The sequence below is a fragment of the Pagrus pagrus genome, assembly GCF_965226575.1.
Source record: "Pagrus pagrus genome assembly, chromosome: 14".
NCBI lineage: Eukaryota > Metazoa > Chordata > Actinopteri > Spariformes > Sparidae > Pagrus > Pagrus pagrus.
In genome coordinates, this window is record NC_140198.1 from 10,673,461 (window position 1) to 10,692,643 (window position 19,183).

At 40.5% G+C, this 19,183-nt stretch overlaps 1 protein-coding gene across 2 annotated transcripts in view; it reads left to right on the forward strand.

Annotated features, from left to right (window-relative positions):
- Nucleotides 1-19,183, forward strand: part of LOC311269762 (rho GTPase-activating protein 26-like) — a 95,858-nt gene that overhangs the window by 69,163 nt on the left and 7,512 nt on the right. For both annotated transcript variants that reach the window (XM_084374154.1, XM_084374155.1), the window contains 4 exons: nt 2,980-3,085; nt 4,446-4,605; nt 6,640-6,784; nt 7,120-7,291. In XM_084374154.1, the coding sequence (XP_084230280.1) occupies nt 2,980-3,085; nt 4,446-4,605; nt 6,640-6,784; nt 7,120-7,291 (583 nt within the window). The remainder of the gene's footprint in view (nt 1-2,979; nt 3,086-4,445; nt 4,606-6,639; nt 6,785-7,119; nt 7,292-19,183) is intronic.

Below are 19,183 nucleotides of genomic sequence, written 5' to 3' on the forward strand. Positions count from 1 at the left end.
TTGTGACTGTCAAATCATTTTCTTTCTTTCTCCTTTTTTTCAAAAAACCCTTAGACATCTCTGAGGGAAGCCTGAAGGTTCTCTGAGGGTTGTTTTTGTGAAATCTTTCAAGGACCTTGAGGTAAAGATCCTTACTCTAAGCACTGTTTCGTAGGCAACTGGACGTGTTTCAGTTTTTTGAAGATGTGTCACAAACGTCTTCAAGAAACTGAAACAAGTCCAGTTACCCATGATACAACGCTTACAATTACCGTGACCTGGATGACTGAGAACCTTCATCAACAAAGATCCTCATTGTTATTGTTGATGAACCTTGAGAGAACGACCTTTCTCTGAAGGTTTTTCACAATAATCTTTAGACAACATGTAAGGGACATTACATTAATGTCCATAAAGGATTTTTCAAAAAACTAACCTTCGGGGAACATTCCCTTAAAGTTCCCTGAAGGTTATATACTCTTTGAAATACCTTCAAAGAGAAATACGTTCTCTGAGGGTCATTTTAGTGAAATCTTTAAAAAACCTTCAGAGAATGCTCCCTAAAGGTTCTCTATAGAGTTTTATTAAGTTGTTGGTTACGGAAATATAACCTGGGAACTTGAAGGAAACTTTCCCAGAAGGTTAGTTTTTGAAAAATCCTTCACAGACATTTATAGAACGTTCCTTGGATGTTGTCTAAAGGTTATTATTGTAAAACTTTCAGAGAAACTTGATGGAACGATCCCCAAAGGTCCTTTGAAGATTCACAAAAATAACCCTCAGAGAACCTTCAGGGAATGTTTCCTCAAAGGTTCTGAAAAGGTTTCACAAATCAACCTTCAGAGAATCCTCAAGGAAATTATATTCGTACTGAAATGTGCAGGTCGGTGTTCGGGCTAAACACAGCTGCAATATCATCCAGGCAGCACAATTCACTTGCAGAATAAAGCAGGTTTCATGCTCTCTAAAGTGCGATGAGTCATTTTACCCACTGCTGTCTGTAATATTGCAATGTGAACGGAAACTGACTGTTTCTTTTATAATTGCAAAATTTTTATGTGATGTGCTGTCTCAACCCTGTATGGTCACCATGTTGTCAAGTGTTTCAACAAAATTCATGTGGAAGAAAGAAAGAATTGTACGACAATGAGAGAGGATGGGCACTAATCCTGATGGATTATTGCATGTGTGTGGCTACATGAACGACAGTACTCGAATACTAAGACAGTAGTGTATTTATTCTTTTGTCTAAGATTCAAAGTGACTTAAAAAGTCGTCTGTTAAGTGATGGCTGTGGCGGAGGCTGCTGTGATAAATGACTCCTGTTGGTGTAATCACTTGTGACTCAGCACCACGGCTACTGACCGCACAGTCGACATTCAGACCTCGGTGTGTGTGGGTGTCCCTTTAATTGATTTCTTCTGATGTGAGATGGATTCCTTGCAGTTTCTTGACATTTTGTGTTGTAATCCATTAAATCCAAGCAATGAATTTGAGGATATTTATATACTACTGTATATATTAGCCCGTATTTCTAGTCATCTGTCATTTCATGCACTTTCAGTTGCTCGAACACAACACACAACAATCCAAATACATGACAACATTTATATTAAATGAATAGTTTTTGATAAGTAGTGATTGTTTTTGGTAAGCCTTTGATTCACTGTCATGCCGACAGTTAAAGGAGAAGATCAAGCGCATGGAAGAGCCAGAGAGTGTTAGGCATGGCATAGTGCAAGGACTGCAAACACGAAGAACATAGAATTATTTATATACAGTACATATATACATAAGCATGTAAACAGCTAGGAAATAACAGCAGCAACAATATCGTAATGATGTGGTTTTCATCCTCACATTAAAAGTTTGACGTGGAGAATACTGTATGATCTGTCCACTTTGACTGCGTTTCAGCACCCAGCATCAATGATATAACACCTCTCCCGCCTGTCGAGTTCAACAGCTCGATCTTGGACTATGTGGTGGAGCCGATGTCTATCCAATATCACTGCCTTTGAATTTGTTTTTCCAAGTCTGTGTTTGCGGTGAGATGATTGAAGTGTTTGTCAGTGCTCCTTACAGATGCTGGTATGTGCAGAGCTAGTATCTACAGTATGTATTGAGCTACTGATAGATGGATGGACCTCCCCCTGGATAGAGCTAATACAGTTTCAGGAGTGTTAAACTAAGAGAAAAGTGTGTGCTTCAGCATAATCTCTGTGAGGTGGTGGATACCATAGATTGCCTAATAGAGAGCGATGAGTGTTAAGTGTTTTCATGTGCATGCATCTGTTTGGAGGTATGTGTGGGTGTACTGGACGTGCACATGCATGTTTATGTCATAGGCTTTTCATTTAGTGTGTGTGTGTGTGTGTGTGTGTGACTGGCTGGTTACATGTTTTTGTTGTTAGTGTTTGTTCTGCGTCTTTCTGCTTAATACGTAATAAGTATGCTTTTAGGGATTTTCTCTCTGCATGCCTGTGTATAAGTGCTTGCAAATATTTGGTCTGTGTTCACTGTATATTTGAGTGTTTTGGTGTGTGTGTGTGTGTGTGTGTGTCTTAGCTTGTCAGCTCTGTTAGTTGGCAAAAAAATAAATAAAATGTGTCTCTGTGTGGGAGATGCTCTGCTCGTTGTGTATTGCCTGGCGCTGACAGCAAGGACCCGAGGGTTGATCTAGTGTGAGACTGCTGTCACCGTTCTATCGACTGACTCTGCAGCCGTGACTGATTTATAGTTATTCATCAACAGAAAGGTCTCTCTGCCTACCTGTCTGTCTTCCCTGCCTGTCTACCTGTTACTCACCAGGACACAAAGTTTTCCAAATTTGCAGCAGAGTGACAAAAACTATCTTTTCATGAGTGTCTGACTCGCATCACCCTGCCTTTTTTTGTCTGGTCTTGTAAGGAAGTCATCAAATGTGACACCTCATGCTGAAGTCTTTTGTTTCTTTAACAGTCTCTCGCTCTTTCTGTCCTCTCATCTGTCTCTGTCCAGAGTTGGACAACCCAGAGGCCAGGGTGACGGAGATCCATGCTCTGGTGCATCGGCTCCCTGAAAAGAACCGACAGATGCTGGAGCTGCTGATGAAACACCTGGGCAAGTAGGTGGAGAATATCACACACCTGGACGACTGCAGTCTTTTATTTCTTATGCTGCATCAGACAATGTGCACAGAGGAAACCGAAACAGCACAGTGGTTAATTTTAGCGGTTTCTCTATTTCTGTGCCCACTTCGCTGTAACACTCCTTAGCGTGATTGTTGTTATTGTCCATCCTCGAGGTGGATTAGGGCTCCGTGTAATCTCTTGACCACATGCATTAAGGCGGCGTGTGCTGAAAATAGAAACCCATCCAGCAGTCATCGGGCCAAATCTATTTCCTCACTTACCCCTTGAAGCCACCGTTAGGTTAAAGTAGGGCTACATTTTTACATAATCACCTTTTAATAGGACTTAAATTGCTATATCTCAGTCTGAAGCAGGTATTAACTCCACATTGAAATAAAGTCATGTGTCCCTTTTTTACCCTCAGCGTCTGTCATGTCTTTTGACCTGCAAATCACCAAATCAGTGCTTACTGCAGGATAATAGGATGCTACTTACCCCTTCGAACTGATTGGAACTCAACATTTTGCTCAAGGACATTTCATCAGGGCAGATGCTGATGAGCACTCCAGATGATTAAGTTGCAAGTCTCCTGCAAAGATCTATTTTTTTTATAAGAAGTACATTCCCTGACAATTGCTTGCCTCTTCATTTTTTAGTTTCTCCCACCTTTGTGATGTTTTTATACAGTAGGTGAGGAACATTTTACTGTAAAGACGGGTTCATTTGTGAGTCAGACAGGCTGTCTGTCTGTAGTTTACATAACCACAAGCTGCTGCAGCCCATAAGCAAAAAAGCAGGGCATGACACTGTTGGCTTATGTGCAGTTATTCCTCTAATGCAGCCTACTAGCATTGTGTTTTCACTCTAAACCCGCATCTAAGCCCTGTGGCTTTATTGGGATTTTCTTCAGCAATAGCTGCATGATATAATGTGTGTCAAATGGGACATCAGCCATGTTTGTACAGCATGTAGGCGAGTGCGAATGCAGGTATTTTTGTGAGCATGCACATCATTACCTGAGCTTAGTGGATTACACCTGTCTTATAGGTTGAATTGTTGAATAAACACACCTCGGGTCTTTGTCTCATTCAGTTCAGATCAGATCGGAAGGTTTATCGGGATCGGTGCCCTGTGAAAACAAAATTGCCTTAAAGGTTCTTCTGTCAATCCAGAAAATACACTCGGCTGCCAGTTCATTTGGCAGACTCAGCTGAAATGAGGGCAGTCAAATACAACAGTCTGGCTTTGTGGCCGCTACAGTAGATACTCGCGAGTCACAGGGTGTAAAAACCAAAACAAGGAGCTGAACGATCGTATTTTCTCTCTGTCTCTCTGTCTTTCCCACCTGAACAGTGTGGCCAGCCACCACCAGCAGAACCTGATGACCGTCGCCAACCTTGGTGTGGTCTTCGGGCCAACTCTGCTCCGCCCACAGGAGGAGACGGTCGCAGCCATCATGGACATCAAGTTTCAGAACATTGTAGTAGAGATCCTCATAGAGCACCATGAGAAGGTGAGAGTGTTTGTGTGTGTGTGTGTGACACAAACAGCAGAATCCGTGGTCGAGCACTAAATGAATCCCGTGGCATTGTTGAGGGGATTGACTTTTGTGTAATTGCGCAATTAAAACAGAAATTAACACACCTAATCATTTATATCTGAACGAGCACCTGACGCACATGTATATAATCTACACACTTCAAAGCCACTTTCCCCTTTAGACCCAAGCAGCTTATTGGCAGGCCAAGCTGCTTACACGTCACCATGGCAACAGACAAATCAGCTGGTTGAGACCCTAGCATTGTGCACACAGTATGTTCAGCCTGTGAAGTAAATAAAGGGTGAGACACACAGACAAATAGAACATGTGTGCATGCATGAATTCACGCACGGACGAAACAATGACTCACACACACGAGACACGGTAGCCCTCTCAGTCCTCTGAAGACAGTCCGCACGTCACACATCTGCCCTCCCATGACAAATAAAATGATGATTAGGTCAAAACATTTTTGTTCATTTTGTTTGCTGCAGTCCGCCTGAAGCTCGTCTGGAGCCTTTCTTATTCTCCTTCCTCGACAATATCTACTTAAATGAAAAATATTTCATTTTGGTGGAAAATGTTTTGAAATGATTTCCTCGAGCTACGAGTCAAATCGGGTCATTTTTATTTATAAAGCCCGGTGTCACACATCCCAGTTAGCCTCAAGGGGTTTCCAGAGTTGCAGAAGTATTGGTAGGTTTCATGTGATCCTGCTTATGCAACTCCAAAACAACGCATTCACTGTGTTAAAACGGCTTCTCCTGCACTCAAATATGTTTTTTTTTTCTGTTTTCCATCTTGAGCGGAGCTCTGGGTGTGGAGCTGGCAGCAAAGCAGAAAAAAATGGGCTGACAGATAAATGGTTGAAGCCATGATGACATTTGTCTTTGGCTGAAATAACAAACTAATACGAGCGGAGCGGCATTAGCTGTGGAAAAAACCATCAAGCTGGAAGAGTGATACGTAATTGGCGATTACTATACTATATTTTTATCTCGGCGGGGTATTTTCTGAATCTTGCCTAATTGTGCTTGAAAAAGCAGAAATAAATTTCAGCAGTGTCACGATCCGTGCCACGAAATCGCAGACTGAAGCACATAATGTTTCCCTGGTGTTAAGCTTCTGCACATGTAATTATTCCCAGTTAAAAGACGTTTTTGAAACGGCAGCCAGCAGCTCTGTTGCTATGTGTAAGAGAGTCTAGTCTGCAAAGGCTGCAATTCTGAAACATAACTCCAGGAATTAATATCAGATTTACCCTATTAGCTCCTATTTGAGACCGACTCTTTATTCAGTAGAGAGCAGGAAGGCAAGAATCATTAACTGGGCATAAAGTGAGTCATAGGTCCACAGTTGGTTAAGCAGATCTTTGTATTGTGTCATGCTGCTTTTTTTAGTACCGTTTTCTCTATCAAGTCACAATATTTTGCAATATGTTGCACTGAAGCATGAGTGATGTCGCCCTGCAGTTACATAAATAGCTGGACAGCAGTAAGAACATGCTGTGCACATGTTTAAACTGGCGACAGACAACTGTTTTGCTCTAACTCATCAGTATGAAGTTGATGCTGATAGCACGATACAACAGTCTTTAGAGTAATTACACCACAGGCCGTATGCACACAGCAGCCATTTTCCTGTGTCATCCTGCTGTGTTACAGGTCCCAGGTTGTATAAATGGAGGGAATCTGACAAATTGCTATCATTTCACCACTATCTGCTTTCATGTCTCTATTATAGACTTGTACATGGGTGAATAAACTGTTTTTCCTCTTATCTTTTCTCCATTTTAGATTTCGCTCTAGTGAAAATGCTCATTTCTTCTCTATTCTATTTCGAAAAGTGGTGTTGATCATCCTTGATTGGAATTTGGAAACATTTTTTCCTATTTCCACTTTAACAGAGAAAACAAAAACGATGTTCCTTTTCACTGGCATGTTTGTTTTGTAAATGTCTGTATTGTTTCTTATCTTCCACGCACGCCGTCTGTCCTGTTTCGCGCAGATATTCAGGGACGTGCCGAGTTCTGCGAGCGGGCCGACCAACATGCAGCTCAACCTGCCCAGGAGGAGAAGCACCGAGAGCAAAGCCCCGTCGTGCAGCGAGAGGCCACTAACACTCTTCCACACACCAACACATTCCCAGAAAGGTGAGCTGAACCGTGTAATTAGCCTATTAAAAATAATACAATGTATCGATTGCCTCCATTTTTTCATTAAAGTTGACTCTATGTGTGGCTGTAGGGTAAACTTGAATGGAGTCTCTATAACCACAACTCTTTGTTGGAAAGTATAAACATCAGGCTGTCAGCGGTCAGTTATGCTTTGATTTGTTTAGCTTATGATCAGAGAGCACGCACAGTCAACAGATGTTTGGTTTTAAAACAGGAAAAGGCTTACCAGTACAAACGTGGCCACATGAAGCAAGACATGCAGAGCGTCTGAAAACACTCAAGACTTGTAAAATCTTTCTTTATTCTTGTAGGTGAAAAGAGGAACAGTGTAGGAACTGCAGCTGAGCTGCAGCCCGTGTCCTCCTCTGCCAACTGTAACAGCAGCAGCAGCAGCAACAGCAGCAGCCAAGGTCGAACCCCGAGACACAGCCTGACCAGCAACGACGGAGAGCACGACACCCGGCAGATCCGACCCAGCTCTCTGTGAGTAGAGTGATCAGAAGATGATGCTGAACTTAACCTGTGTAGTTCCTCATAGATACTGTAGGCTCTATTATTACATATATTACTTGCCCAAAATGCTTTCCCCATCAAGACAGATTGAATTAGTTTATCCTTTATTAGTCAGGAAGATCCCGTTGTGTTACAAGATCTTCAGGGAGTCCTGGTCAAGAGGGCACATGTAAAGATAAAAAAGTCAGAGAAATGGCTAGAAAAGCAAAATAAATAAAAGCTTTACAGCTCAACAGTGTTTGTGATTGTGGGGCAGAGAGTTTGCACCCAGTTGTTTGCACAAAGAGACATAGTGCAAATATTCAATTCAGATGCACACACAAACACATGGATTCAAGAATGTACACATCTACTTGTTTTCATGCACAAAGGAATTCACAGGTGCAGGAATGCATTAGCACATATGGACACATGTTGTCACACACACACACACACACACACACACACACACCCACGTATGTATATGTGGCAGCTGAGAGCTTAGAGAAGTAGTCTTGTGACTGACGGGTTGTCGGTTTAAATCCCAAAAGTGTCCAAGCTGGACCATGTGTACAAAAGGAATTGACCTCCAACTACCCCAACAAGGGAAGACTGTGTGTTTTTCCCCTGGATGAGGGAAAAGGACTCAAGATCCCATTCTCATGCATGCACACATAAAAATATCATGTAGCAGTTTGATAATCTAGTTTAGTAAGTTTTGAATATAATCAAACTATAAAAAGTACCTGCCGTGTATATCTTGGATGTTTCTCACATAGTCTCCCAACCTCTCCGGCTGTCTCGGTGTCTGAGCAGCAGTTTACACAACTGAAATCTAAAGACTTAACTTAAACAAAAATATTTGTGCAGGTCTGAACCAGCCCCTCTCCCTGAGAGAGGTACTGTATATCTTCATATAAACACTGGACAAGCCCATCCTGAGGTTATTAACAGACGCCTGCATATGGAATTCACAGCGACACGAGGCTGAGCACACACAGACATAATGTACACACGCACACTCTCGGTGTCTTCATTCTCCTGTCAGTCATCATCTGTTCCATCACGTCCTCTCTACAAGCCACTCTGGTGTTGACATACTCATTGTTAGACCAAAGAGAAGACACACACGACCAATCATCTTATTACTGACACAACGGTGAAAGAGCTTCAAGCGCAGCCTGTCACCAAGTCGATTGCGCGTCACTGCTGATTATTTTTCCCCCTCCGTCTTCCCACTGCCATTTCATCTCCTTTGCTCTCTCACTCTCCTTCATCTTCACCCTTCTAATCTCCCACTCACAGATAACTGTTGTGTCACTGTTGCAGTTCTTTACGGTGGCAGCAACTGTGGAGATCCCGACTGGGGAAAAAGGAAAGCCAAAATGTAAAAAAATAAACGATGAAATGGTGGTGAAATTCTGTCCATGCAGCAAGTTCCTTCAACTTGACGAGACATTTTGTATTTAGTCGGCTCTGATAAGTGTTAAAAGGTTTGAATTAAGTGGAAAGATCAAATTACTTCAAGTCAGACTTGCTCCAGCACAGTAATAAGTAAAAATATACCCAGAATATTAGCAAATAATTATTACTTTGAGATTTTTGCATTCTTAATTGAAAAAAGAAGACATTTAGCCTTTAAAGGTAACAGTATGAGACTTCACTCAATCTAATGTAGTTTGTATTGACAGTAAATTACACAACTGTGACATTTCCTGACTAATTGAGGCGTATAAGACATGTTTGTGATAAATTTAAGAATGTTCCATTTATTAAAAAAAACAAAAAAACTTTTAAAACATGATGACTAATCTCATATTTCCAAATCTTAGACTTCAAATCTTGGCAAGCCGAGAACTTTTTGCAACACTGTGATAACCTTTAGGCCAAATCTGTGTTAGTGCTCTTCAACATTATTCAAAGACTCTAAAATAATGCTCACATATTACTTAAGTTTTTCTTACAATATGTGAATGGAGTGAATATTGTGTAGTAAAACCTGCAGTCTACACTTGCTGAACGGTAGTCCTGAGTCTGTTGTAAACTTGTGCAACACAAGTCAGCATTCACCCATTCACACACTGTTACACATACACTGTTGGCAGAAACTACAGTACCATGCAAGACAAATTTTGATTCAGTATCTTGCCCAAGGACACTTCGACATGTAGACTACAGGAATCGAGCCACCGACTCTCTGATTGGTGGATGACCACTTTGCCTCCTGAGCCTCAGCCGCCCCGTCTTGTATATGATTGTTCCCCTGCGGAAATCATATTATCTTCTATTTTGTGTTTGAAGACTTCAGACTGACAAGACAATCACATGACAGTATGACCACAGACCACAACTGTACACTTACACACACTTATATTGTGAACCCACATGCAATTACTGTGTAGAAGAACAGTCGCGACTTTGTTTCTGCCTCTGAACGAGCCCTGCAATCACACGGTGAAATGAAAAACCTGCGTTTAACTGCGGTTTTTTGCGGCTGCCCCTAATGTATATTATAAATCTTAAAATGTGTATATGTATTGTAAAGCAGCTTCATCCTCCAAATGTTACACAATTTTCACATAAGTTGAAAGTTTATGATCCTTTCAAATGTGGTGTGTGTGAGCTGTGCTTCACAAAGTGGAAAGTCTGAACTATTATTGTTGCGTTTTTATTATACTTACAGTTAGGATATATATATATATACCTTTTTTTACATTTTGTAAACCGAGGCCAGGGTCTATTTCAAGGTGTTATGCAAAGATAGAAGAGATAGGTCATCCATAAATATGAAGGGCCTGAAAGAGATAGTCAAGAGCACTGAGAGAAGAAGGGAAACAGAAAATCGTTTTTTTTTTTTTTTGGATGGTTTTCCCATTATGAGTCACATTAAAGAGGCATTAAACGTCTGAGGTGAACAACCTGTGTAACATGATACGGCCAAATGGTGCATTAAAATGACATGTTCACAAGCTTCTACCCTTATTTTCTGCCTTGTATGGATCCAGTCCTATCGAGTGTTTCATACTTTTGGCACTTTACTGTACGTGTTGTACGTATATATGCATGTGTGAGAGGTGAAATAGATTTGCCTTCATTAACTCGGCTCCAGCCAATTTAGTCGCTAAAGCATCTTGCACTTTGTCAGACGGAAAGCCTAACGCTCCTTGCACTTGGGTAATGGCTACATTTTATTTCCCTGCACGGAAGAAGAGAATTGTTTGGTCAAAAGTGTACCAGAATAACCAGATAGCATACGAACAGCTTTTTCCTCCAGATTAAAACACATAATATGTAATTTATTACCTATGACTAGTCACGCCGACTTCCTTCCTCACTCTGACTGTTTTATAAGCTATGACGACAGACGACCAAATTAAACAAGCTGTGACCTTGCGAGTAAAATGACAGATTTCTCTGGGTTTGAACATCGTTGGAAACATTTGGGATTGTGTAACTAAACAACTCAACGACATATATAACAAAGGTCTAATTGTTTTTAGATAATTTAATCCAGAAATGTTACACGAAATGTTATATATATATATATATCTAAGCTGTTGAGACTCGACAACTACGCAAAAAGAAAAAAAAACACACCATGTAATGTGCTGAAGTGAATGAAGTGGGAATCTCAAAGGAGCTGCCAAGGCCAAGAAAGATATGGTTAGACTCTTAGACTCTGCGAAGTTATCCTTTTTAAAGCAACTGGTCCAAATTTCAGGGAATTTGGACCAGTGCGTGTCATCTTGCTCAGACTCAAATGTAAGGATGCAAATCCTTGATAATGATTTCAATCTTTGTGTGTTTTCAGTACAAAGTTAAGTCTAGCCTATGGTGACGCCAAGAAAGAGTAATGAAATCAATCAAACTTGAAAGCAAAGATAAATAACATTAAATTCCTCTTGAAAGTACTAACAGAATTAGTTCAAATGCTGGTTGATGTAATAAGCCACTTTCATATAAACACGTGTTTTCTTACTTATAATTTTCATTGCTGTCATTACCTACAGGATCAAACAGCGAAGAATGTGATAACATTTGAAGTCTTTATTAAAAAAAAAAAAAAAAAAGATAATATGTCATCAAAAATGTTCACAAAGAAAACAAGCTTTACCTAGAGTGCATTTCTTATTTTATTAACATGTTGTTGCCAGGATACTCTTGACAAGGACGGCAATAGCAAACCTCCTGTTTATAAAGTTAGAAGAGAATCTGCATTACATATTATGCAATGGCCATGTTGTCCTTGAAACCTGTAACTAAAGGATGAATACAGGATAGAGGACAGAATCATTTAGCATTTTATTGAATGAGATTATGTGTGGCTCTTTGAATCGCTGCACGTTATGTAGCTCCATCGAAATTGCCCTTTAAAATCAAGCAAACACAGGGTTAAGCAGGATAAAAGAAGCAACATTCTGGGCTTCTGAAAGCTCTCTCTGATCTACATTCACTCTCAGGTCAGGAGGCAGTCTAGACCCGCCGGTCATAGATTATAGCAAACGGATTTAACTTTATGTGAGCATGTTTGAAGACGTGCTCCTGCAAACACACACTCTCTGTCATAACAGTTGAGATTTTGTTTGACAAAAACCTCCATTCTCCTCTGCAGCAGTGAAACCTGATGAGACAATTATGACATACCAACCATAAATAGTCATACAACTTGGCCAAGGGCGCAGTATGAGTTTTCTAAAAATATAGAGCCTAAACATCAGTTCAAGGTTCATTTGTTTATCATTCTACAACACAGGGTTGCACAACAAAATGCAAGTTGGAGTCCCAAAATTATGTTTATAATGGAGTTAAAGTGTAGGAAGTGTGGACTTTTGTATACATAATTATGTAGTTATGTTTTCATTAGTGTATAATCACCTGAATTGTTGTGAATTTGTTACCTTACCTACCTTTTTACATCTAAATAGGGAACAGGTCCTCTTCTACGCAGCACCGGCATGTTTCTACACTATCCCAGAACAGACAAACCAAACACTGACTCTAGAAAGGAGAGGGTGAGACGAGGTGTGTTCAGTTGGTTGCAATATGCAATATTGATGCTACTAAATCCTATCCTAAGTTTATTTTTTGATGTAACTTAGGTTTTATTAGATCTTTTTAGTATAGAAAAAAACAACAGCACAGTATTGTAATATAATTTCCACCATATCATTCTCAGAGTTTAATTGAGGTAGAGAGCCTTTTTTTTTTGGGTTATTTAGATGATTAGAAACCATACGTTGGTTCTCAATAAGGCTTTTATACAGTTAATAGAATGAAACATTAACTATAATGAAATTAGACAGAGGAAACTCAAATCAGCTGAAGCAATGATACATAATGTAAATACGGATAGACATTTTGACTGTTGAAATGCTCCAAAAAAACAAAATGTTAGTAGTTACACATTAGTCTCTTTGTAATAAAAGTTCACCAGTACTTGTCTGTCCATCTAAAGTTTGACCAGTTAAAGGGGCACTCCACTGATGTTATGTACACATTAGCATCAGTTTTGGAGTGCTACACAGCCGCTGCAGTTGCAATATCTTTGAAAAGCTAACCCTGATGCAGTCAAAGTGATGTCATTAAGGTTATCTCCGCTTGGACAGAGGGACTAAAGATTGTTCTTCTACAGCCTTGGATTACAAACTGAGGGTGTGACATTTCAAAGACACATGTCCAAAGAGACGATATGGAGTTTCATTGTGGGTAGTGTAGTATCCAGTGTTTTTGGAGCTTCACTTATACGAGGAATTAGATGTCAGGATATCTCTTTTGCTTTGATTTTGGCTTTTCTCATGTCAACCTGTATCTTGCCAGTCCACCAATGCACTGTAATGCAAGTGCAAATACTAAGTTCCCTTTTAAATCCCTGCGACAATGATTGATTTGCAAATTTAAGGCTCAAAGGTTCTCCTATGAACAAGTAAGCTTATCCAATAACCTACAGCTGCCAACACCAACATCACATTTATTAAAGTCCATTTACAACATAAAATACTACATTTTTAACAATCAGCAAAGAGAGTCATTGGATCCCAGCCCAGACCGTGTTTTCTCAAACTCCCAAGAGCCAGGCGTCCTGAATATCCAAGAAAAGCCAGGCTGCACCCTCATCACAGACAAGAGAGAGGTACAAAGGTCAGGGGTTAACAGCTGGGCCTTCAGAAGCCCTGCATTCCCCTGAGGCGGATGTTATTTTCAGTTCTAGCACTCTGACTACTGTGCGTGGGTTGCTTTTCAGGTGAGAAATGCCTGGATGTTTCCTCACACCTATTTCAAAATATTTCTTTAAAGCTTTCTCAGAAACAAATCACACCCCCACAACTCTTTCTCTTAATGCCGAAACGTAAAAAAAAAAGTCAATTCGGCAAATGAGACTAGTGTGCAAATATAAGACAAGTGAGAAGTTTACCGTCTGACCTCTGTAACACACTGTCGACTCGCACATGTGATTAATACGATTGCTGACCCTGTGGACTTGACTTCGAATCTGATGTACGTACTAAGGTGAAAGTATAAATGGCAAAACGTCTCTTTCTGTCTTCCCTGTGTTCCTCAGAGAAAGTCATGAATTTTTATTTATATCTCTGCTCTGTTTGGCATTTGAGAGAAAAGCAGTGAAAGTAAGGAAAAAATTGAAGAGCAAGAAATGCATGGAGCAAGATTAAAGATAAAGAGACAAAAGAGAGATGTAAACTTGATAAAAGATTAAAATGCATGTGATGCATGAGAAGCTGGTCCATCGTGACTAGAGTGTTTTCTAGGAAACCTGTCAAAGAAATATTTCTTCCCGAAATATATTACCCAATTATGCACACACACGCACACACACACACACACACACACAGACATGCGGTGGCAGTAACCCAGTTACATGTGTCTGCTTCTACTGCTTTTTCCCGTTTTTTTATGCCTTCAGCGTAACACTCGCTGTCACGCTCTTAGATCTTCCAATAATTGCAGTGAGCCCTGGCAGTCGCTCATGAAAGATTCAACTCAAGTTTTCAATTGTGTTTCAATGCTGCAACCCGATAGTACTGTATATTTTTAATGTTGAAGTTCCTGGTAGACTTCCTCTCTCTGGCATTTTCGGTTCGCTGCCTTCTTCGCCAGCTAACCCTCCCGTCTTCTCTGCTGTTAATTTAATCGATGACATATGAGCCGAACAGCACCTCAGGCCATACAGTCATGAGTGTGGTTGCGTGAAGCAAGTTGATGTGTTTGGATGATTATGAGCGTTGCAGTGATGAAATCACATCAGCAGTCAAAATTATAGTTTGTAAGTAGGGAAAAATATCAACAAGTTAGTTATGTTAAACTTTTAGATAAAACACAACAGGGTGCTTTTATTGTGAAAAATGTATGGGAAATTAGAGTCAAAAACAAGTGCTGAGGTGGAAAAACAGCCTATTGGAAGAGCAAAATGCATGAAATTGCTGAAAAAAAAACTATAAATTGCTGGATTTGACATCTCATTGACTATATGATGCGTCAATCATCCGGAGGCTTGCATGTAATTGGCTCAGTAGAGAGGAGAAAGAGACGACAGTAGGTCGCTTGTCTACACGATCACACATTGGCTGTTGTGGGCTCTAGAGCGGGCATAGATGACCATATTTGCTCAAATGAGCTGTCAAAAAAAGGCTGCCATCTCAGGATCTAGCTGATGCAAAGGGATGATGATGTCTGCTGTGAGATGAGAGAGCCTTTCTTTACAGATGTAATAATGGAATACTGTGTTTTGGACTAAACATGTTACTGATGTGAATCTACTTGACATTTGGGAGTGCGAGGACACAGTATCCCTGTTGTGGAGATGCAAATACCAAGTTAGCACGTGTGCATGGAAAAGCCATGATGGAAAGTGTAGGGCTCAATGACACCTCTATGACAACAGCAGCATCTGAAATTTATGATGCTCATTATTGAAATATTCCTGACAGCTTTTTACACCCTTGTGTTTTTTCTGTAGTCTGAACTTGACATTTGCGGGTCATGCAGATTTACGTTGTAAATGGCCCTTAAGCAGAAGACGATACATTCCTACTTAAGGGATCTTCCCAAGGTTAACCGAGTCTCGGACATCTGATGTACACACTGAGGTGAAAGTATAAATGGCAAAACGTCTCTTTCTGTCTTTCTTGTGCTCCTCAGGGAAAGTCATGAATTTTTATCTTTTCCCCCCGCTCTGCTTGGCATTTGAGAGAAAATCGGTAAAAGTAAAAAAAAAAAAAAAAAAGTGAAGAGCAAGAAATGGATGGAGCAAGATTAGAGATAAAGAGAGAAAAAAGAGATAAAGAGACACCCACAGATAAAAGACATGCAACCCGTGAGAAGCTGCTCCATTGTGACTAAAATGTTTTCTAGGAAATCTATCAAAGAAATATTTCCTTCTGCAATATAACACCCAATTATGCACACACACACACACACACACACACACACACACACACACACACACACACACACACACACAGAGACATGCGATGGCAGTAACACAGTTACATGTGTCTGCCTCTACTGCTTTTACCCCTTTATTTTCCTTCCCCTTTTTTTCAAGCCTTCAGCGTAACACTCGCTGTCACGCTTTCAGATCTTCTGATAATTACAGTGTGCACTGGCAGTCACTCATGAAAGATTCAACTCAGGTTTAAGACAAGAAGATTCGAGTAAATACAGACACACGCTCCTCATTTTGGTGGCAAACATTGTATACTTTGATTTGGGATTGAGCCTTGATCAGCATTTTTACAGCCTTGAAGACAACAGATACCTTGTCTTTAAGTTTTAGGTGCATGCTGTCATCAAAGGCAGCTTTCACATGGGTCTTTGTGAATTGATGGCCTGTCAGGTGCAGGAGGGAGAGACAAGACATCAGTTTAATTAAATCAGCTGTCAAACGTGCTGTGCGTGTAATGGGGTGACTACTTTCAGCTGCAAACAAGATGTTTCACTTTGTAACCTGTCATATTTATCATAGTTTTATGTAGTATGCCGACAAATGTGAAGTCTTATCAGAGAAAGAGCAAAATTCTCAAGCAGAGGGGAGAAAATGCTATTGACTTAAGTCCTCAATCAAAGTTTCTTGATTGTCAGCTGGAAATCATTCCTCCTCGTCTCTTCCAGTAGCTCTGCTGGAGGGAGGAGGGAAGAAGAAATCGGTTAGAAGGGGCCAGATAGCACGGAAAGAAATTGAAACAGAGAAAGCAGATGAGAGGGAGCGCATTGACAGACAGTGAGTGACAAATGGAGATAGAAGGTGGATTGTTGAGACAGTCACTCAAGCTGACAGTTTAATAAATAAATTAGGAACAGATCCAGAGCAGAACTTTCTGCTAATATTTCAGGGGCAAAAATAAATAACCAAATAATTTAAAACGGGTCAGTTTCAAGGAGATCTTGGAACCCATCAGCAATTGTCCAACAGCGATATCCAGATATATTCAGAGTATATTCAGGTGAAGATTTCCTCTTCTGGTCATTGTTTACAGTTTGATTAGCAACTAGTGATGACATCTACGGCCGAATTGTTTCACAAGTATATTGTAAGAAAATATAAATCATCGACAGACAATAGCCACTGGGTTCAGAGATTGCTTTTGGGCCAATGTGTTTTGCCTCTTTTGTTCTCCATTTGAATTGTTACCCTGCATGCAACCAAAGCCTGCTCAAACATGATTGGTCAATACTACTCAAACTCCAAACGGAGTTTTATAAAGGAAACAAATTTAACTGAGTTCCTTGGGTTCTCCTGACGTAATGTTAGTGCACTGAGCAGTAACATACTTCTTTTCATTTCCTCTCCCCACGTATCACAAACAACAACAACTTTGCCCTACAGCAACTCTGAGGGGACACGCCTCTTAATTGTGCTCTCTGGTGGGAAGCCTTTTGAATCACGATGTTACGACGGTCAGGGATTAGTAGTCTCTATGGCTGTCAGCCATCGGCCTTGGATGATGGCATGGTTCATCTGCCCAACCCTATTATCTACTGAAGTGCATTGTTGGCAGATGGACTTCTTAAAACATGTGCACAGACGTACATTTATTACGTCTCCTCTTAATGCTATAAAATGAGTGACAGCAGTGACGGTAGTCAGTGAAGCAGATGCTTGCTCCTACATAGAGACAGACCATGAATAGTCCAAATCTCGCCTTAGGATATAGCAGTGTCACTATGGCAACCACATTTCACGTCATCAAAAGGGGAAAATCTATGTTTGAAAAAAAACATGCCTTGTTCTGAATGGTTTGATTTCATGTGCAGACAGGTGGTTAAGAGAAAAAAGCAGTAATTCCCTGACCCACCTACAGTACATGCTGTAAAGGACGGTGAATACACAGTGAACTGTCTGACACTGGTAGATGTAAAGTCATATCCTGCCTGCACATCATGCTCATTTGTTTTCAAATGATACATCGTAAAGCTGCTCTAAGTAATGTTTGTTTTTAACATTGGATGAAATTACTGTGTATACACAACCACAGAGAGTTATTAGCCAACTTGCTGCAGTTCAGACCTTTTTAGTATCTTTCAGTTTGTTTCGGTTCTACAGCCTGCAGCTTCACGACTGTTTCTCTACAGACAAATGTAGCAGCTTGCTAGATAGCAAGACATTTTTTCTCTAGAGATGGTGGAGATCTAACCATAACTAAAAGTGAGAGAGCCTACTGCATTTGCATTCAACAGTAGCAGGCCAGAAACACTCCAAATGACAGGTAGTGTTTCCCTGCGTCTGCTGGGTAACCTAATTTTTCAGCCTCCCCAAATTTTACCATATGCTTTTTAAATTTAAAAATAAAGACATAATCAAAACATAAAACATTCAAACCAAGACATCATTGGCCATATTTAGAAAGCATACTCACTGGAAACATCACGAACTGGCATGGTTCATGCCTGGTCCAGGACAGGAAGGTTCTACAGCGGGTGATTAAAACCGCCCAGAACATTACTGGTACCCATCTACAGGGCATCGGTGACGTGAGATGAAGTGAGAAGTGAGATGTTTGGATAGAGCCCAAAGGATACTAAAGGACAACACCCAACCCAGCCACAGTCTGTTCACACTGCTGCCATCTGGCAAAAGATACAGCAGTATCTGCTACCAGACTACTGAGTAGCTTCATTCCTCAGGCCGTGAATAGATGAAACCTTCATTTCATTTTAAACACTGTTTAAATAATCACAAATAAATCTACCTTGTACCTTGTCTCCAACACAGAGGCATAGAAAGACTGTGTTTGCTGAAATGGTTTGAAACCCATGTGGCTTTAGCAGTGTTTGATAATAGCAGGATAATTTATAGTCAGATCTAGCACTCAAAGTCTTTGACCACCTTCAAAAGCAAAAACGTACTACATAATAATACAGACATAATACTGTGTTAGCAGTTTTAGCTTCATTCGCACCATTTAACTAAATTCCTTCAACAGCATGTCAGTGATTATAGAAGCTGTCTCAGTGGTATTAAGTGTATTTTAATTGCTGGTGAAGAAACTGGGAGAAACGGGCTCAAGGAGCAGTTCTGAAGCCTTCAGACAATCGACACTGAACATTAAGCTAAACCATGCCTGCATAATCCAGCCTTTTAAGGCCTTTTCAGTATTATTACGATTCATAATGGGCAGAGCAGTGAAATAATGGGGAAGCAGAAAACCTCTTTGCCTGAGACACATGTTGTCAGTCACGATGCACAACAGCCTGGCTGAGTTTTGTCAGTGCTGCTGCGTGAATGGAAGGTGGTGGGCGTTCTCTCTTCTGGCCTTGTGCATGACGGATATATGTTTTCTTTTTGTGGTGGCTGCATAATGATCTACGTATACATCAGACACTTAAAATATTATTTCAAAGATTGTTGCGAAACCTGCCCTTGCCTTT